The 19,098-nt window shown below is 58.0% G+C and overlaps 10 protein-coding genes across 10 annotated transcripts; 6 read left to right on the top strand and 4 right to left on the bottom strand.

Annotated features, from left to right (window-relative positions):
- Nucleotides 1–417: 417 nt before the first annotated feature.
- GUT1 (uncharacterized protein) lies at nucleotides 418–2,168 on the bottom strand (the record flags this gene model as incomplete). The annotated part of the gene is made up of 4 exons (XM_060598242.1): nucleotides 418–446; nucleotides 510–800; nucleotides 837–1,799; nucleotides 1,853–2,168. The coding sequence occupies 4 exons, from the start codon at nucleotides 2,166–2,168 to the stop codon at nucleotides 418–420; spliced, it is 1,599 nt and encodes a 532-aa protein (XP_060455055.1).
- A 1,826-nt stretch (nucleotides 2,169–3,994) lies between these two features.
- CcaverHIS019_0211500 (uncharacterized protein) lies at nucleotides 3,995–5,383 on the top strand (the record flags this gene model as incomplete). The annotated part of the gene is made up of 3 exons (XM_060598241.1): nucleotides 3,995–4,292; nucleotides 4,324–4,672; nucleotides 4,705–5,383. The coding sequence occupies 3 exons, from the start codon at nucleotides 3,995–3,997 to the stop codon at nucleotides 5,381–5,383; spliced, it is 1,326 nt and encodes a 441-aa protein (XP_060455054.1).
- A 325-nt stretch (nucleotides 5,384–5,708) lies between these two features.
- CcaverHIS019_0211490 (uncharacterized protein) lies at nucleotides 5,709–6,943 on the top strand (the record flags this gene model as incomplete). The annotated part of the gene is made up of 7 exons (XM_060598240.1): nucleotides 5,709–5,756; nucleotides 5,800–5,808; nucleotides 6,031–6,379; nucleotides 6,418–6,542; nucleotides 6,653–6,719; nucleotides 6,751–6,842; nucleotides 6,878–6,943. The coding sequence occupies 7 exons, from the start codon at nucleotides 5,709–5,711 to the stop codon at nucleotides 6,941–6,943; spliced, it is 756 nt and encodes a 251-aa protein (XP_060455053.1).
- Nucleotides 6,944–7,016: 73 nt separating this feature from the next.
- On the bottom strand, nucleotides 7,017–7,955 carry MET8 (uncharacterized protein; the record flags this gene model as incomplete). Its single annotated transcript, XM_060598239.1, has 2 exons — nucleotides 7,017–7,916; nucleotides 7,947–7,955. 2 exons carry the CDS (start codon nucleotides 7,953–7,955, stop codon nucleotides 7,017–7,019), a joined length of 909 nt encoding a protein of 302 aa, XP_060455052.1.
- A 209-nt stretch (nucleotides 7,956–8,164) lies between these two features.
- Nucleotides 8,165–8,723, top strand: emi5 (uncharacterized protein; the record flags this gene model as incomplete). Its single annotated transcript, XM_060598238.1, has 2 exons — nucleotides 8,165–8,610; nucleotides 8,648–8,723. The coding sequence occupies 2 exons, from the start codon at nucleotides 8,165–8,167 to the stop codon at nucleotides 8,721–8,723; spliced, it is 522 nt and encodes a 173-aa protein (XP_060455051.1).
- Nucleotides 8,724–9,094: 371 nt separating this feature from the next.
- On the top strand, nucleotides 9,095–10,050 carry CcaverHIS019_0211460 (uncharacterized protein; the record flags this gene model as incomplete). Its single annotated transcript, XM_060598237.1, has 2 exons — nucleotides 9,095–9,545; nucleotides 9,629–10,050. The coding sequence occupies 2 exons, from the start codon at nucleotides 9,095–9,097 to the stop codon at nucleotides 10,048–10,050; spliced, it is 873 nt and encodes a 290-aa protein (XP_060455050.1).
- Nucleotides 10,051–11,408: 1,358 nt separating this feature from the next.
- CcaverHIS019_0211450 (uncharacterized protein) lies at nucleotides 11,409–13,151 on the top strand (the record flags this gene model as incomplete). Its single annotated transcript, XM_060598236.1, has 1 exon — nucleotides 11,409–13,151. The coding sequence occupies one exon, from the start codon at nucleotides 11,409–11,411 to the stop codon at nucleotides 13,149–13,151; it is 1,743 nt and encodes a 580-aa protein (XP_060455049.1).
- Nucleotides 13,152–13,503: 352 nt separating this feature from the next.
- Nucleotides 13,504–15,371, bottom strand: CcaverHIS019_0211440 (uncharacterized protein; the record flags this gene model as incomplete). Its single annotated transcript, XM_060598235.1, has 3 exons — nucleotides 13,504–14,164; nucleotides 14,241–15,049; nucleotides 15,264–15,371. 3 exons carry the CDS (start codon nucleotides 15,369–15,371, stop codon nucleotides 13,504–13,506), a joined length of 1,578 nt encoding a protein of 525 aa, XP_060455048.1.
- Nucleotides 15,372–15,641: 270 nt separating this feature from the next.
- On the bottom strand, nucleotides 15,642–16,568 carry CcaverHIS019_0211430 (uncharacterized protein; the record flags this gene model as incomplete). The annotated part of the gene is made up of 1 exon (XM_060598232.1): nucleotides 15,642–16,568. One exon carries the CDS (start codon nucleotides 16,566–16,568, stop codon nucleotides 15,642–15,644), a length of 927 nt encoding a protein of 308 aa, XP_060455047.1.
- Nucleotides 16,569–17,173: 605 nt separating this feature from the next.
- CcaverHIS019_0211420 (uncharacterized protein) lies at nucleotides 17,174–19,062 on the top strand (the record flags this gene model as incomplete). The annotated part of the gene is made up of 3 exons (XM_060598231.1): nucleotides 17,174–17,283; nucleotides 17,329–18,275; nucleotides 18,803–19,062. The coding sequence occupies 3 exons, from the start codon at nucleotides 17,174–17,176 to the stop codon at nucleotides 19,060–19,062; spliced, it is 1,317 nt and encodes a 438-aa protein (XP_060455046.1).
- Between the last annotated feature and the right edge of the window lie 36 nt (nucleotides 19,063–19,098).

Below are 19,098 nucleotides of genomic sequence, written 5' to 3'. Positions count from 1 at the left end.
AGCCAAGGCGGGCCAGGTCGCGCGCGGATATCCCTGACAGGTTGCGAGTTGTGTGGGCAACTTTGTGCAGCGAGCAATGTAGAGCGACAAGAGACGATCAAGAGTGCAAGAGTGCTGCCCATCACTCGAGTGTTATATGTATCCTGGTGCGTGACCGTACGGGCCCTCGCACGACTTGTGAGTCCACAATGTCGCCAGTCTTCGACTGCGCTTCAGCATGTGCAACCAACGTCTCAGTGTAATTGGTGGAGGGAAAGGATGACGTCAGGACGAGGCTTGTTCCGCAGCGATCGAGACGGCATGACTGACAAGGAACTGGGAAAGACGTTGCATCCGAATCGAATGGCCATGTGTGCTATGTACAGTAGCAACTACTACTACTTGGACTCGGTTTTGACTACTCTGGCTGACACTTGCTTACAACCTCGCCGGCGTCATCTTCTCTTCTGTCGTTTCAGCCCTCATTCAGTTTCCGCGTCCCACGCTCGTCACGTCGGCCTCAAACGCACCCGGGGTACGTGATGTACGCGCATCGTCCTCTTTCCACTTCATTGCACGCTGAACCGCGCGGTCCCATCCACGAACACGCCACACGCGTTCGTCCTCTGCAATCTCAGGCTCAAACGTCGTCTTGCCTTGAACGTTGACCTTGGACAGCGTCTCGGGCTTCTCAAGGTCCCAACCGAACATCTTCATGCCGACGCCGGCGCAGATGGCTGATCCGAGGGCGGTCGACTCGCGCATCACAGGCCGCTCCACTGAGATGCCAAGAATGTCGGCCTGGAGTTGCATGCAGACGTCTGGGGTTAGCTTTTGAACAAAAGAGGGGGGCGCACCAGAGTTGGTCATGCCGCCGTCGACACGGAGAACCTTGAGCGTCTTCTTCGAGTCCTTGGCCATGGCTTCGAGGATCGCGCGGGTTTGGAAACACGTCGCCTCGAGCGTCGCACGAGCGAGATGACACTTGTTCGTGTACGCTGTCATGCCAACAATCGTACCGGCTGCCGTGTCGTCCCAGTACGGCGCAAACAGTCCCGAGAACGCAGGAACAAAGTACACACCACCCGTGTCCTTGACTTTACCAGCGAGCTCACCAATCTCCTTGGCACTGCTGATGAGCTCCATCTGGTCCCGAAGCCACTGGATGCTGGAGCCAGCCACGGCGATCGAGCCCTCAAGCGCATATACGGGTTGGGCATTCGGACCAGCCTTGTATCCCGCCGTCGTGAGCAAGCCATAGTTTGACGGCACAATGTCATGTCCAGTGTTGAAAAGCATGAATGCGCCGGTTCCGTATGTGTTCTTTGCTGAGCCGAGCTCTACGCATTTGTTGCCAACCAAGGCAGCCTGCTGGTCGCCAATCATACCCGCGATAGGGAGACCCTTGAACGCGCCGCTCGACACCTGGCCGTATACCTCGGCGTTAGAGACGATCTTGGGGAGGATCTTGTCACGGAAACCGAAGAATCGGAGACACTCGGGGTCCCACTCGAGCGTCTTGAGGTTCATGAGCATTGTGCGGGATGCGTTCGTCACGTCCGTCAAGTGTAGACCACCGTCCTTGCCGCCAGTCAGGTTCCAGAGCACCCACGACTCGACTGTGCCGAACATCAGGTCGTCCTTGTCGTGTGCTTCTTTGACGGCGTCGACATTGTCGATCAGCCACCGCAGCTTGGTCCCGGAAAAGTAGGTCGAGAGGGGGAGGCCAGTCCTGTCCTTGAGGACATCGGCGCCCTTGGGACCCTTGAGGGATAGCAGGCGGACCGTCACCGTGTTACGCGTGTCAGGCCAGACGACGGCTGATGTGAGCTCATACAGTTGCTAGAAACTCGCGCTACTCCTTCGTGCTCACCATTGTGCAGAGGCTTGCCCGTGCTGCGCGACCATACACACGTCGTTTCGCGCTGGTTTGTAATTCCCATAGCCGGGATCTGGTCCTTGTTGATACCCTTCTCCTTGAGCTTGGCAGCGACACCATCAAGACACTGGTAGACAGTACGGATGAGATCCTCGAGGCGCTGCTCGTGCCACCCTGGATGGGGATAGATCTGCTCATACTCGGTTTGGTGGGTGAGCACGGCATCCGCAGCCTCGTCGAACACGATGGCGCGCGTACTCGTCGTCCCAACATCAACCGAGATGAGGTACTGTTTCTGTGGTACGGTCATGGTGGAGTAGGAATACGAGTTGGAGTAGCGTTGTGTGGATGATGAGGACACCCGGTTATTCAAGAGCGGTGTGTATGTGCGGACGCGGTGTATATCACCGCGGCAAGCTTGGCGTGGGAGCGCACAGAGATTGGAGAGCGTGCGCGTGTGCGCTTTGGCAAGTAACATGCCGTTGAGGGGCGCAGAGCACATGCGCACACGAGCAGAATGTAGGGAGCATGTTTTTGAGGGGAAGGTTGGGCAAGTTGCAATGTAGGCCGCCCGCCTCCCGAGATAATGCGCAGTTGTCATGGGTTGTCTGCGCCTCGGGAGGGTTGGCGAGGTCGGTAGTCGGTAGTCGGGATGTGAATGGGGTGTATCAGTTGTCGGGTTCCTGGATGCTTGATGCTGGATGATGAACCAAAGATTGAGCAATGGCCATGTCCGTCAGCCAATCAGCCAGGGTCACTATCGGAGCAATTGTGCGGACCGACTGGGGCTCCTAAATTGTGTCAGTCACACTCTTGTTCAAATGACGAGGATGACGAGAGGAGTAGTCTAGTGATCTCGGTTCCACAGCGAGACACGTTGGTCTACCTGCCACTTTACTGGCCAGTGGTTCCTTTTCTGGGTTGAAGCGTTGGATACCAGGATTCTCTCAAGAGGCACTTTTAGTACAGAATGAAAGGGGTGAGCGCGGCTGTACCTGTACCTCTGCGGGTATTGGATCATGTACAGATTAGGCGGGAGCTTGACAGATGCCATCTGAACAGAACAATATCTCATGGGTGGGGGTTGAGTGAGGGTCATAGGAAGGCGGGGCGTGCCTGAACATCAAAGACATGCCACGAATTGATTGTACGGTACCACGTTGGTCCAAATATTATCCTACCAACTCGCCATCCCTCTTGTTCCTTTCTCCACACTCCAGGCCCCACCCTAACTATTCCGGGCCCAGACAGCCGCGGCTCAACAACGTTGACAAGCAGGCCCAACAAGCCACGACCAAGGCTTTCGGAGCCACGCCGACCTCTGGCAAGACGTACAGCATTGCCCACATTTGTGGCAATACCAAAGGCAAGGTACAGAACTGTGGCACTGGATCGGCAATTTCCTGTCTCACGATTGTATCACATGGAGAGCGCTCGATACGACTTGCTCTGGCTGATTCACAAATCCTACTAATCTAGATCAGGGAGAGAGGCAACTGAATAGGTGAGAGAGACTGGTGAGAGACACTAGGATAATTTAGGCAGCCTGTCTGCGTTCTCTGAGGCATTCCCAGTTGCCCAACATGCCCAGCTACACTACCTGGACAGCTTAGCTTACCTAGGCGGCCTACCAATACCAACGCCTGATCATCTACTGTACCTGACAACACGCGACAGCATGAGCGAGCGACCTAATGCCGAAACCTTACGGCAGGTGAACCTTGCCCCACGCCAGTATGTCGGCGACAAGAGACGATGACGAGATATCAACCGCTGGGTAAGACCGCAACGCCCGCCGAACTCCGGTTTCGTGAACCAGCTAGCTCATACTCAGCATGCGTGTCATTAGGGTGCCGATCACATACACTTCGCCATGTGGGGTTTGGGCTACGCGGGCCGACCCCGCACTGAGGTACGTGACGGCCGAGGTTGAGGCGTCTTTCTGTCTGCTGGGATTGTAGCCTACGTCTCCAAAATGTGGGTATACCGGTCCCACATGACCGCGCCATGCCTCGACGATCGTTTAGTGGCATGTGTTGGAGTTAGTAGGATTGGCGTAAACCATCCTTAAAGAGCTGGTACTGTACTGTAACTTTACAGGAATGCCCAGCAGCGTCGCCTCACCACCAGACTAAAATGGAAGCTCACCACACGCCACATGAACCCGTCCACGAGGAAATCCGCTTCCAAGAGCCTCGGAGCGATATCAACGATATCAGCTCCGTCGCAGGCAACCACCCCATCCACACTGTACGCTCGCTATCTGTGGATCGCCGCCCGTCTCAGGATATCCAGCGCAGACCCAGCATGGTCGCGGCGGGTATCTCCTCCACGCTGCCCGGCCACAATGTCATCGGTCCTGGTCACCGCACCCAGGGGCCACAGATTCAGTACATCCTTGTGACGCCCGACATGCTCGAGCAGATGCAGCATGGTGAGCTCTTCCACAAATGTCCTGACACCAGGTCAAACCCTCCCGTCACACACCGTTTGGCCTGGAACAGCGGGCCAAATCACACCTGGTCAAACGACTGCGCACCCAACACCCAAGAACTCTTCACTTCCTGTACACAAACCAAGCTCGGTGGAGCATTTTGAGCACCATCCTGAAATGGAAATGGAGCAGGCTGACATCCGCATCCCAGCCAACCCAATCGCCCGCTTGCGCCACAAGTACAAAGACTACATCGGCGAATTTATCGGTACCATGGTCCTCATCCTCTTCGGCAACGGTGTCAACTGCCAGGCAGTGCTTAGCGGATGGACTCAGGGCCAATACCTCTCAATCTCATTCGGCTGGGGCATCGGTGTCATGTACGTGTCCAGCTATATCTAGCTGATCCCAGGTTCGGCGTGTACGTGTGTGGTGGTGTTAGTGGTGGCCACATCAATCCGGCCGTTACCATCGCCCTGGCAGCATTCAGAGGCTTCCCATGGCGCAAAGTTCCTGGATACTTTCTGGCCCAAACTCTCGGTGCATGCGTCGGATCCTGTCTTGTCCAAGGCAATTACCACGCCCTCTTAAACAAATTCGAGGGCGGCTACAACGTCCGCACATTCGGTCTCGAAACCTCAACCGGCGCTCTCTTCTTCACAAACACCCAACCATACATGACAAACATCGGTGCCTTCTTCTCCGAAGTCCTTGCAACAGCCGTCCTCATGGGCCTCATCCTCTGCCTGAGTGACCAGAACAACAACCCCATCCCGAACGGCATGAACGGCCTCGTCCTCCTCTGGTTGATTGTCGGTATTGGTGCTGCCCTGGGAACCGAGACGGCATACTGCCTTAACCCAGCCCGCGATCTCGGTCCACGCATCGCCTGTGCCATGTTCGGATACCCGAAAGTGATCTGGACATACCGCAATTGTTACTGGATATACACGCCGATTATTGCGACTATTCTTGGCTCGTTGATCGGTGCGTTTAGCTATGACCTCTTCATCTTTTCCGGCGAGGAGAGCCCAATCAACCAGCCGTGGCGCAAGGAGAAGAGGGAGAAGAGCGGGGTGACGCACGTTTAGGCAGCCAGCGCGGGATAGGTACACCTTACTTTGGGCGTAGCTAGTCTCGTATCTGTAACGATATATGCATTTGTGTCCTCACACATACATGGGAACGAGGAGATAGCTGCCCGCATTTGAACACACTCTACACTCTGCAGAGTTTTGACGGAGAATTGGGGCTGCATTTGTACACAGTCCATTGAAGCTTTCCCACGGTTACAAATCTGGTTGGAGTGCGGGGACCCCAACTCTAACGGAATCAATTTGTTGCAGGTTGCCACCCAACTCGTGTTGACACAACTCTCCTTCCTCACCATTATTAATACCCTCTTCACCATCCACCATGTCGACGGCAGCGCTGGGATTTTCTGAGACGGAGCGCCAAGCAGCTGTGAGCCTTGCTAATACCCCAATGATTTCAAGCTGACCTCCAGTGGGCCGCGGTGAGTGCAACATCTCCCTTCCTCGACCTTGCGTTTATCGGCGGCTGTACGGGAGCTTCCACCTCGGAGCGGCGTGAGGTGGTATCGAACATCGCATACTCTTCATCCGATTGTGGGCCTTGTTCACTGAGCTCATCGACCTCCTTGAGCTCAACTGGACTCGCCCGGCTCTTCCTCCGTTTCCTCTGCACGACACCACACTTCCTACCACGCTAACGACAGTATTACGCCCAACAAGGCTACACGCAAGACCAGATCGCGTCGATGATGGCATCGTGGGGTCCCGGAGAGTCTGAAAACGCCGAGGCATCCTCGAGCGCGCCGACGTACGACGCCAACCAATACGACAAGGACGGCTACAAGATCGGCTCGGTCGGGAGCGGTGCGACGGCGCCAAAGAACGTGCCTGTTTTAGGCGCCGAGCTACTGAAGCCCAAGGAGAAGCAGAAGGCGCCGTCTCACGGCAAGGCCCCGAAGCAGAAACAGTCGGTCAACAAGCAGCGCGACACGGTCATCCGTACGGCGGGCGGGCGGACGTGGGAGGACCCGACGCTGGTCGACTGGGACCCTGGTGAGTAGTTGCTTGACAACGATGGCTAACTCTCCCAGAATGGTACCGCCTCTTCGTGGGCGACGTGTCGAACGACGTGAGCGAGCGGACGCTCGACGAGGCGTTTGCCAAGTACCGCTCGTACTGCAAGTGCAAGGTGGTGCGCGACCGGCTGAGCCAGAAGGTGGGCTTGCGTCTTGTTCATCCCTCACTTCATCGTCCAGGCTTCTCCTCCTTCCTCTCCACGTTCGCTTCCACTCCCCCTCGCCTCGTCCCCGGCAGTGCTAACTACAGGCAAAGTACGGGTTCATCGCGTTCAAGGACCCAGAAGACTTCCTCAAGGCGTGGAAGGAGATGGATGGTGAGCTGCCTATTTTTGTAGCTGACGACAGGCAAGTATGTCGGCAACCGCCCCATCCGCTTGAGCAAGATCAAGGAAGACAAGTACGGCACCATCGAAACGACCGCGCTGAGCAACCGCAAGGTAAGCTTTTTGTACAGCCGCACAGCTCACATCAGGCCAAGCAGATGGACAAGCTGCGGCGAAACGGTGGGCAGGACAAGGCGCGTCCCAGTCTGTGGTAGATGCAGGTGCAGTAGAATGCAAAAGTGTTAGATGTATCCATGTACTAGAAGCTACAGTGTGGGCGAGATGGCTTTACTTTCTCCGCGCGGCCGCGATGAAGGATGCCGAGGCCACGGCGGCGCCAGCGACAAAGCCCAGTACGCTCGGCCAGAAAGTCTTGCTGTGCATGAATGACGATATCTGGCTTCCGACCACTTCCAACTCGGCCTTGGACACACCGAGATCGTGGGCGCTGAGAACAGTGTGCTTCTCCCACCCGTCTTCGAGGAGCTTGTGGCGGACCTCGGGGCTCTTCATTGCACCCATCTCAGACAGCTTCCATGCGTCGCAAGTGTCGATCATCCAGCGCATGCGGCGCTTGCTGAGCGCACCGCCCACACCGGGTGCGCGCTCGCGCAGCTCTGTCCGAAGGGCCCCGACGCCTGCAATGGCGTCCTCGACATCCGCTGGAATGGCGTCGGCGATTACATCGCGCACAATGACCGCGACCTTGGGCCCCGCCCCACTGGTAGACACCATGACTTGCAGGGGACCACGTCGCACCTGCGCCCCAAAATAGAAGTCGCACTCGGGCGGCACGTCAGCGACATTGACCGGCACTCGCGCCGCCCGAGCAGCATCGCATACGGCGCGCGAGAGCGGATTATCGTCAATCGCCGTAAACACCATGTCGAAATCGGTAACTGGCAGTGTCTTGTCCTTTGCGAGATCCTCTGCCTTCGTATCAGGTCCATCTGGACGGCCATACGACCGTTCGATCCACGTGACGTATTCCGGCTCTGTGGCGACGCGGTGTGCGAGCGAAGACTCAAGTGGGCCGGGCGCGACGATGGTGACGTGCGCTCCGGCCTCGAGGAGGAACCCGAGCCGCGAGGCAGCAACAGTACCGCCGCCGACGAGGAGGACCTTCTTGTCCTGCAGGCGCCAGGCGAGGAGGAGGGACGCACCACGCTGGATCTCGGGGTAGGTGTGCTTTGGTCAGCTAGGCTGGAATTAACTCACCTCGGACATGGTGGAGAGAGTTGGGACAATGGTGCCGAGTAAGAGATGATGAGGTTGTATGAAAGATCGCGTCGTAGTAAAAGGGTCTCTCGTTCCAGATATGATATGAGCTCGTCATATTCGGTGACTTAATCTCGACCAACTCTCCCACGGTCAATACCTCCCTCTCCGACCATTACCGAGAATTAAGAAATCGCTTCACGATCACCATCACCACAATGTCTCTCCGCCTCGCTACCCTTATTTCCCGGCGGGCCCTCGTGCGCCCCTTCGCCACCTCGTCGCGGCTGCGTACCGACCGCCCCCGCGACCCCTTCCCGCTCCCCTTCGACCCGGCGCTCGCCGAAGCCGCGGCGGCCGCCAACGCCCTCCGCGACCCAACCGACGTCGTTGATGGGTGGGAGCTCCCGCCTCCCCTCGACCGGACGGGCGAGACGCCCGAGTCCCTCCGCGCCCGCCTTATCTACCAGACCCGCAAACGTGGTATCCTCGAGACGGACCTTCTTCTCAGCACGTTTGCCCGCGACTTCCTTCCCGCCATGTCGGTTGAGGAGATGCAGCAGTTCGACAAGCTCCTCGATGAACCCGATTGGGATATCTACTACTGGGCCATTGAGAAGCGGCCGGCACCGGAGCGTTGGGCCAAGACCCCGCTGCTCGGAAAGTGAGTTTAGCAGGGAAGGGGAAGGGGCTGACTCTAGGCTGAGGAAGCATGCACGGAACGAGGGACGGGTGGTGCGGCTCATGCCCAACCTTGAAGACATCGAGCGTAAGTAGAGCGTACGATATGCATGTGCGGGATTGTGCAGCTGTGCAGGACGTCGGGTGGCGCGCGTGAAACTCCGACAGCGGTGGTTGACGGCTGGCGGGATCTTGGTCTCTGTGCAGTGTGAGGGATACAATGGGAGCAGGTCTACGGGGTTGAGTGAGCTGCTCAACCAGCTGGCGTTGTTCCATGTTCCTCCCAGCGTCTATAACACCAAGAGCCCTTGTTCATCAGTACCAAGCACATTAGTAGTAATCTCCTAAGCCTGATTCATTCGAAAGCCCACGTGGCCTCCACCCTAGTTTTCCGCTCTCTCAAGGTGACGTCTGTTTCTCCGACTTTTTCTGCCTCCCCTCAGTACATTGCACGATCTACCACGACGATGAACACCCGCTTCCTCGCCCGCGCCGCGACACCCGCCCGCGCCCTCCGCGCCGTCGGAGCGCCCTCATCTTTCCGCGTGATTGCCGTGCCCCCACCACACGCGGTTCCGTCCCACTCGGCCCAGTCGTCCCTGGCCGCATCGTCATCGCGCGCTTTCGCCACGTCCGCGCCGGCACTCAAGAAGGCGGCCAAGACCAAGAAGGGCGGGAAGAAGGGCAAGGATGTGGTGGAGGAGGAGGACGACGACGAGCTTGTCAAGAATAAGGGCAAGGGAAAGAAGGGCAAGAAGGGCAAGAAGGAGGACGAGGGCGAGGAGGATAAGGGGTTGACACCGGAGGAGATCGACGCTGTGGAGGTCAAGACGAAGGCTAAGATGGACAAGGCGGTGGATTGGGCGCGGGGGGTGGTGTACGAGGGCGTGCAGCGGGGACTGGGACATGTGTCACCTGGTGAGTGGATTGGGCGTCGTTGCGTCGACACTAGCGCATACATACCCGCCTCCACAGCACCTCCACCTCAACGCTGACCTCAGCCATCCTTGACAACATCAAAGTTACGACTGACTCTGGCACCGTGTCGCTCAAGTCTGTTGCCTCCGTGACGGCCAAACAGAACACGTTATTTGTCGACGTGTGGGACGCCGACACCGCCAAGGCCGTCTCGAGCGCCATCCACAGTGCCAACCTCCCCGGCATGAGCCCTCAACAGGATGGCAACAGCATTCGCATCCCCGTATCCCGGCCAACGAGCGAGGTGCGCCAGTCGATCCTGAAGAATCTGCACGAGACCATCGAGGCCGCCAAGAACCAGGTGCGCGTCGCGCGGTCAGATAGCCTCAAGGCTCTCGGCGGACGAGGCGAGGATGGCACAGACGCTGTGCAGAAGCTCGCGGACGCCGCAACGGCCGAGCTCGAGAAGAGCATGCAGTTGGCCAAGAAGGAGCTCGAGAAGTAGATTATAGATTGCTGATGACCACACACTCTCCACTTTCCATTACCGTCTGTCTCTGGGCGCACCAGAGCGGGGACGGGCATTTCCGAGACAGGCCGTAACAACCTAACGGAGGCCGAGAAGGACTGACACAGCCGCAAGTGTCCGAAGCGACTAAAAGCGTGTCGCTATCAACATTGCCATGAACGTCGACACCCATATTGCAATGCTGGAGGCAAGCGGGTGGGCGATGTGTTTGTGTACGGGGGCCAACATAGTGCAGCAGCCCACGCTGATGGTATCAAGTACCTGGAACTGACCATGGGATGGACGGTAGTCGCATACATGCTCTCGTGAACATTTTCCCAAAGAATCCAAGCCGGCCGGCAGGACGACTCCGAGAATCACGGAGTCTCGATCAGGCCTGGCAGCCACAGTCACCCTGGCCGTCCAGCCATCGTCTCTGGATCTCTGGCCGATCGGAATGTCGGTGAGCGCACGCCTCCCTTCTGTCCTGTCGGTTGGCCAGCTGACATGTTTACGGCTTTCCGAACGAACCGGTCCGTCCGGAACGGTGAGGCTCATGCCACATTTCCTTGACATCTAACCATTCCCCACATGCCAGTGCAAGCATAGTGCAGTATGTACTGTATTGTCATCGCCTCCCCCTAGCCCCGTATGTTAGGACAGCAATGTGTACAGCAAGGGGCATTCGGGTTGTACGTGTGTCAACGTGCCTAACTTGCCCAGATCCTGAAGTCTGTTTCAATCTCGTCAGATTGAGTTACATCCTAATGCGTTGTACCAGCAGCTGCAACAACGAGCTACGAGGCCCAAAGGTGCGAACGGCGCACGGCACGCGGCGTGCGGCGATAGCTCATCCGGCTTCTGTTCGTCCCCACCATTCCTCACCAAGAGCTGTTCAAAGCGGGCCGCATATACCGGAGCAGAACTGACACGGACGACATGGTTGACCACTGGTCGGTCCCGTCCATTTGCATGCTACGAGGCCCATGCACTGGAACTAAGGATTGCAGGCCACCGCTATTACCGCCCGGGATGGACCAGAGGGGAAACAGCAACTGGTTTGTTCCAGGATTCGGCATACGCAAGGCCATGAGGCCAAGTGGGTGGGTGAAGTGGGTGGGTGAAGTGGGTGGGTGAAGAAGTGTGGTGCGAGTCAACCCCATTATCTTATGCACGTTCGCTTTTCTCGTCCTTGCATCGTCTCCCATCTTCTCTCATCTCTCTTTTCTCATCTGCTCAAACTCCCTCGGCAGGGCAGCCGACTTAGACAGCACTGTCAGCCCTCCGAGTCACACGCACGTACGGCGAATCTGCTTCCCACTTCTCACACCCCCGACCCGTCAACCACCGCCACGATGTTGCTGTGGGCCGCCATTGCCCTCGGCGTTGCCGCATTCCTTCCCTCATCACATGCAGCGACGTCCTCGCCATACAAGGTCACTCTCATGTCGACATCTGCAGAGCTCGACTTCTGGCCTAGCGCCAATGGTAACGCTTCCCTCACATGGAACGCCTCCTGGACTGGCACGCCATGGTTTCAGTATATCCGCGAGACTGTGCCCAAAGGCATGGGCTTTCATTACACCACCAAGACTGGGTACGGCAACAAGTCTAATGTCGAAGGTGAGGACGTGTGGGTCGGTTACACGTTTGTTGGCAGCCGCGTCGAGTACTGGGGTTACTGGGCATATCCAGGCCAGATGGGCCAGGCCTCCGTCAACCTCACCGATGACAAGGGCAACCTTCTCAAAGTAACAACGGGTCAATCCGGCTACGAAACCAATTCCAAGGCTCCCACCATGCTTATCGACTACGACTTTGACCAGGTGGGCAACTACAGCACGTGTCTGGTGCCCAACAGTGGTACTGTCGTCCTCACCCACGTCGTGGCGACTCTCAACATTTCCGGCACTCCAGACGAGATCGGCTACGCCGCTGCCAACCCCACCAACATCTGGTTCTCGGACCTGGTCACCACCGGAGCACAGAGCTCTGTCATCGGCTCCAAGCCTGACGCTGCTCTGAACGTCGCCTACACCAATGGCAACTGGAAGCAAACCTACACGATTGGTGCGCAGGGGAATGGACCCGAGGTTGCATACCCACGTATCGGATCGACAGACACCAACGCTCAGATGAAGTTCAACATTGGCACAGGCAACATTTACGTGCGTATCAACGGCACCATGGCGTGGAACCACGGAATCTTCGAGGTCAAGGTTGATCCTGCGCCACCTGGACGTCGTCCTGTGGAGTCATACTGGGGCTTTACTCCTTGGAGCGTCATCAACACGACATACTACCACACGGCCCTAGACCCCACACAGAACTACACCTTCACTTTAACCAACCATAACTCTGAGGGCCAGGACCCGAGTTCAATCTGGTTTGAGCCGGCGACTCTCACACTGTGGAAGACCGACAGGATCAAAAGCAACAGCAAGACCAACATTGGCGCTATAGTTGGAGGTGCCGTCGGTGGTGTTGTCGGCGCTGCCGTCATCGGAGGGCTCCTCTGGTTCTTCCTTCGTTGGCGCATCAAGAACAGCCGCAAGGTGGAGGGTCGCCTTTCTCCGATCGACGGTATTGACGGCGACGGTGACGCCGGGTACGGCCCCTCTCTGACCCCCTACATGTCGGAAACACAGCCCCTCTCCGCCGCGAGGCATTCTATGTTGACGGCATCATACCCGACGGCGCGCTCATACTCCACGCCAACAGAGTCTGGCGACACCGACCGCACGTCCGATTACTTTGGTGGCTCGCAATACGCCAGCGCTTCTGCACAGCCGCAACCGTTCGCGGTCGGTTCTCGTCCTGTCAAGAGCGTTGCACCGCCTCTCACGGTTCGTCACCCGACACAGGCCTTCGACGCTGGGACGCTGCACGCTGTGAAGAACCCCGACTCTGAGGACGACATGGTTCCACCGTCATATAACCCCGCATGGGAGAATTCGTCAACCGCGTCACTCGCACGTTCCGGCGGCCTGGGCGCGCCCCAGGTGCCCCAAGGTGCTCACCAGCGCAACACGATCATCCTCGACGAACCAAACGAGGTAGCCATCATCAAGGCTCAGTATACTCGTCCCCCGCAGTAAACGGTGGCCGCGATTTTATAGTGCGTTGTAAATGTAAACGTCCTCGGACAGCCAACCGTTGCGTTACTGTATGCAGGACATTTCAGCATGTAGAATGGTTTAATAAAATTGGGAGACAGCTATTCTCTGAGAGTAGCCACGACTGTTCACCTCTGTGCCAAGTGCCGGGCTCCGTACTGTTTGTGAAAAGGCGGATCTTGGTGAATACACGGGACCTAGCACCGTTTAGATCTTATTCTGAACAGCGCTGTGTGCTCTTCTCAATGGCATGCCCTCACAGCGTGATTCATCCACGTACTAAAGCACTCGAGACACACAAACATGCAGACAATGGGTACACGATACACGACAACTAGATGTTCTTGCGAACACCATGGATAGCCTCCTGGTAATAATCCTGGAGTGTAGCGAGCTTATCCCAAACCGTCGACCCATCGAGATAACACCCCTTAAGCCATCGGGTTGGCTCACCTTGAACGACGACCGTCCCGTCCCTCTGAGCCTCTTCCGGCGTCTTGTCTCGGAACGCCGTGCGAGCATGTAAAACCCGCTGGTTGTCAAAGAGCACGACGTCGCCCTCACGCATCGTAAACTCGAACCGATACTTGGGGTCATCGATCTCGGCCTGGAACGCCTGTATCGCGGCATACAGTTCCGACTCGGCCTGGACCCGACCAGCAACATCGTCAATTGGTGGAGCATCGAGATGGCCGACGTGGGCAGCGACGCGGGTTGGGGCGGCTTGGAACGGCGGGCTCCAGTTGACCGCCGTGTGGATTAACGTGCTGTCGACGTTGCGGCGGGGTACGATCGGGTGTCTGTACGCAAGGTAGTGTCCGTCATTGTCGTATTCGTATTCGAGGGGGTTGCGCTGTAACACAGCGTAGAGGTCGGGATGCTTTTGATTGAACGCGTGAGCGGCAGCGAACGAGTCGACAAAGTACGACGCGCCGCCATAGACCCTGTTCCGGAGACAGTGGAGGAGCTGGAAACGAGGCGGGAGCGCCATGTACCTGTGGTCAGATATGGATTTTAGCTTCGAGTCGCGATTGATACGGCTCAACGCGCCGCTTGGCTTTTGACACTCACAAAAGGTCCATGTGCAGGCCGAGGTTGAGGTTGGTGTATGCGACATTTCGGGCGTTGGGCACATTCTTGACGTCCCACGTTTCGCCGTAGAACGTGGTGCGGAGGAGGCCGATACTTTCGGCCAGGTCGCGGAGGTCACAGTCCTCGTTACCCGTTTTGGCAGTGGGCACGTCACGGATAACAGCTATGCCATAGCGCTGCAGCTGCTCGAGGACATGGTGGAGCACGAGTGGGCTGGGGTTGATCTTCTCGCCCGCCGCTCCTGCATGTAAGTCGGCATAGTCGGTCCACAGCGACTCGGGCGTCTCTTTGACCAGGCTCTCGCACGTCCATAAGCGCCGCTTCAGCTCGTTTTCAATGTAGCTCTGCCCGCGCGTGCGGCCGGCGTTGAGACGACGCAGCAGGGGGAGAGAGTAGAAACTCGTGTGCTTGCCTTCGGGGGTAGGCCAGTGGACACATATACCCTTCTCACCCTCCTCCTCGGCGATATGCATGGCCGCCTCGGGAAGGACGCCAGTCCCAGCCTCGGACGCCATTGTCGCTGCTTCGGCCGACGTGTGCGTCTTCTGCCGCGTGCTTGGGTGAATGCACGCGGGACAGGGACAGGCGTCGCGCAGGCGCGCAAACGTCATCACTCCCGCCGCGCCGGGGATCAGGTGCGCGTCGCTCTCCGGCGCAGGACCAGAGTACTGCACGTACCCCGGACCGCAGGTGATGAGTTCGCCGTCGGCGGCGAGGACCACACGGTCATTCGCACCGGGAGTGTGAGCCGTCGTCGTGGCGAGGTGGCGTGCGGGGACCCAGTGGCGCTGGGGTCAGTCGTGACCGTGCGCGGTGGCTTCATTCCGGGGCCTCCGAATCCCCGATGACAGAGGCGAGGCGAGGGTAGGCCAGTCGAGGCGAGACTTCGGCCACGCCTGACGGAGTACACAACTCTCCACTCCCCACCAAGTCCAGATGTCCGAGGACGATGGTGATAACGACCGCGATAACGGGAGCCGAAACGAAGGAATTCAGACTCACGGAATGCGGGGCCACACGCGTAACGGGCCGCGCAGCTGCCAGCGCCGAGGTTGAAGCCCGGACAGTGACTGCCGCAAGGCGGGCGAAGCGGAGCGCGCGCATAGCCATGGTGATAAGTGAAGAGTAGAAAGAAGACAGAATGCAACGTCGCATTCATATGTCAGTGCCAGTCAGTACACGATCCGGGGCCCACGAGGTGTCCTGCTGCGTGGCGCACCCAGTGTTCTTTGTGCCTTCAACCGAGATATCCCCGTGACGCAAGGGGTCGCACGCTCTCAGCTTACATGCCGCCGTACACAACAACATGCGCGATCTGTGCGCTCACATTACTCCGACGGACAGCACATCTCGCCACGCGCTGTCACTACTATCTCACGCCTAGCCCAGACTCTCGAGCATCTCGGAACTGGGCACAAAGTAGACGTTGCCAGTCACCGCCTTGGAAAAGTCGAGCATCCGGTCGTGCTTGCCAGGCGGTACGCCGATAAACATGTTCTCAAGCATCTTCTCGGTCACCCACAGCCGGCGTGAGTACCCGATGAAAAAGGTACCGTACTCGCCATGGCCTGGCCGCCCGAACGGTAAGTTGTCGCGCAGGATGTCGAGCTCCTCGCCATCGACGTCGATCGTCGAGAGCTGCCGGTGACTCTTCTGGGCGTCGACCGCCGCATCCTCCGTCTCGATGTTGTCAATCTTGGTACGTCCGATCGCGGCCTCCTGCTCCTCGACCTTGAGCTTACCCCATCCCGCCAGGTCGTGCATGTACTTCTGGATGACGAGGTAACTTCCGCCAGCGCCAGCCTTGCACTGCTCCGCAGTGACGATGCACGACTCTGGCAGGTCTGGGCCAACAGGGTTGGCCGTTCCATCGACAAAGCCGAGGAGGTTGCGCCCGTCAAAGTACCGGAATCCACTGACCTCGTCGACAGTCTCAGCCGCACTGCCAAATCGGTCCAGCAGCTGCCGCTCAAACTCGAAGATGAGGTCGCGGCGGTTGGCGCGGATATGAAAGAGTAAGTCGCCAGGCGTGCTGGGTGCAGTGTGCGTCTTGCCCTTGAATTCCTTGAACGGGTGCAGCTCACTCGGCCGAGGCAGCCCCGTTATCGCGTCCCACACGTTCGAGCCAATCCCGACCGTCACGTTCATCTTGGCCGTGACGTCCCGCACAGCCACGTTCTTGGTCAGGTCCGGGGTGGCGGCGACGACATCCTTGCACTTGTCCGCATCCTTGACGCGCAAGATGAGGAATGTCGCCACGATCGTGTTTGGCTGAATGATGCCCTGAACGTTGCTCGGCGGTCCCATCGCGCGTGCAGTCGATGTGAGCCGTCGGCGGGATGGCGAAGGGCGACACTGACGAGCAGGAAGGCGAGCGGCGAGCGAGGGAAGCAGTCGAGCAGTTGAGAGAGCAGGTACTCTAGCAATGGAGCGGAGCATGCTTTGTGAGCTCTTACTATCTTAAGCGTGTGTAGTTATAGGCCACAGTCGATTTGCTGGGACTGGTGACAGAGTCCATGACATCATCATTACCATTTGGTCTAGAACATTAGCGAAACCATGTGAAACATCAGCTGCCAGCTGCCACCAGATTCTGGCCATGAGCTCCACATCAGTAGTCTAGGCACATTGGTCTCCCAGTTGTGAGCTGCGAGCGTAATCTTAGGCGAGTGATGTGGGCATATTCAAGCGGGCGCGGCTGATTTAAAGATAAATGGAAGAGGTGGCGAGACGAGCGAAGGAGAATGGGTAAAAGTGGGGTTCCCCAGTGGTTGAGCCGGGACCTCGGCTCGGACCTCGCTCGGCCCGGAATTCCACCAGGTAACCGAACACCGCCTACGTCTTGAACGCGTTTCCATCTTCCATCTTTCTCATCTTCTCTTCTCGTCGTCTCGGTTGCCGTACTCACAAAAATGCTTCGCCCCGCCACCTTCCGTTCGCTCGCTCGCGTTCCCAACATGCGCGCTGTCAGCGCCGCCAACGCCGCGCGGTGGTACGCTAGCTCGTCGGACAAGTTTGTGCGGTGAGTCATGAGTCAACTCAACCCTCGCCGCCTCGCTGATGGCAGCATCGTCGAAGTGGCGGCTCGCGACGGCCTCCAAAACCTCCCTCCTCCCGCTGTCCCCACGCCAGTGAAGAAGGAGCTCATTCAGCGCCTCCTCGACTCGGGCCTCAAGACGATCGAGGTTGGCAGCTTTGTGCGAGCCGACCGCGTCCCCCAGATGGCGGACACCCCTCAGCTCCTCCCCCAGCTCCCTTCACTCGCCAAGGCCGTTGACACGCACTACCCTGTCCTCGTGCCCAACCTGCGCGGAATGCAGGGTCTTCTCGAGCTCGACAAGGGTCAGGAGCGCCTCACGAACGAGATCGCAGTCTTCGTCAGCGCTACCGAGCCCTTCTCCAAGGCGAACAACAACGCCTCCGTTGACAAGGTGCTGTCTGGCCTCCCGGCCGTTATCGACCAGGCAAAGGGCAAGTACCGCGTGCGCGGGTACGTGTCTTGCGTCATGACCGACCCGTACGCTGGTCCCACGGACCCCAAGGACGTCGTCAAGGTCGCGCGCAAGCTCCTCGACATGGGGTGCTACGAGGTGTCGCTTGGTGACACGACTGGCGAGGGTAACCCCGAGGCGTGGAAGAAGCTGTGGCAGGCACTCATTGACGAGGGTATCCCCGTCGAGAAGATGGCCGCCCACTGCCACGACACGTTCGCCATGGCCGTCCCCTCCATCCTCGCCCTCCTTCCCATGGGCCTGCGTATCGTTGATTCGTCCCTTGCTGGCCTTGGTGGATGCCCATACTCGCCTGGTGCAACGGGCAACGTCGCGACCGAGGACGTCGTCTACGCGCTTCACAAGCTCGGGTACCAGACTGGTGTTGATCTTGACAAGCTTGTCGAGGATGGCAACTGGCTCTGCAGCACCATTGGCATTCGAAACGAGTCCAAGGTCGGTCGCGCGCTTGGTGCCCGCCAGGCATTGAAGAAGAAGAAGGAGGCCGAGGCTGCTGCTGCCAGTGTGTAGAGTAATGGTAGATTGAGGTGACGTGTTTGTGTTGTAAGTGTAAGTGTTTGTGCATTGAGTCAGTTGAGGTGTCTCACCTTGTTCGTCGCAATTGAATACAGTTGATCTAATTCATCCGACTCACCTCCCATCTCACTTTTCACTTTCACTCTATCACTCCAACACTCCCAGTATCCATACCCTCTTGCATAGCTTCTCTCAAGCGATTGTCAGCGTCGCGTACAATCCCACACTCGTGATCTTCCTCCTACCTGTGTCCGTAGCGTCGCATGTCCCCGATCCAGAATCTCGTCTCTTGGGCTCAGCGCCTTCCCTCGCGCCCAGGCGGGCACCGTCATACGGCGTCTGAAGCAACCTCAACGTCGGGAACGTACTTCTCCCATTCGGCGTGCATTCTCCCTCACCACGAGCCGTTCGGAAATCGCTCAACATGGGCAGGTCACTTTCCCGGTCGTACTACTGAGCGGCTCGCATCCCTCGTTCACAACGGCCAATTACCACGCAGCAGCTCCTTGTCAGCTATCGACGGCCACTACCAGCCGACTGAGGCCACGGACAGCCCGGTCGACATGACGATGGAGGTCGAGAGCTCGTCCAGTAGCCTGTGGGAGTACAGCGAGTTCTGCTCGCCACCATCGCCAACTCCCACCACGTACGAGGAGCATGCTCCCGACGGACTCCAAACTTTACCACGCAGAGTCGGGCTTGTCGTCCTCAGCCTGTCACTACCCGCAAAAGTCAACAAACAAGACTCGCAGGGCGCCCCCGTCAAGCACTAGACTCATAGGTACTGTAGACATGTATGGTTTCATGGA

Source organism: Cutaneotrichosporon cavernicola (assembly GCF_030864355.1).
Source record: "Cutaneotrichosporon cavernicola HIS019 DNA, chromosome: 2".
Taxonomy (NCBI): Eukaryota; Fungi; Basidiomycota; class Tremellomycetes; order Trichosporonales; family Trichosporonaceae; genus Cutaneotrichosporon; species Cutaneotrichosporon cavernicola.
This window is presented reverse-complemented; position numbering and strand designations above follow the sequence as displayed.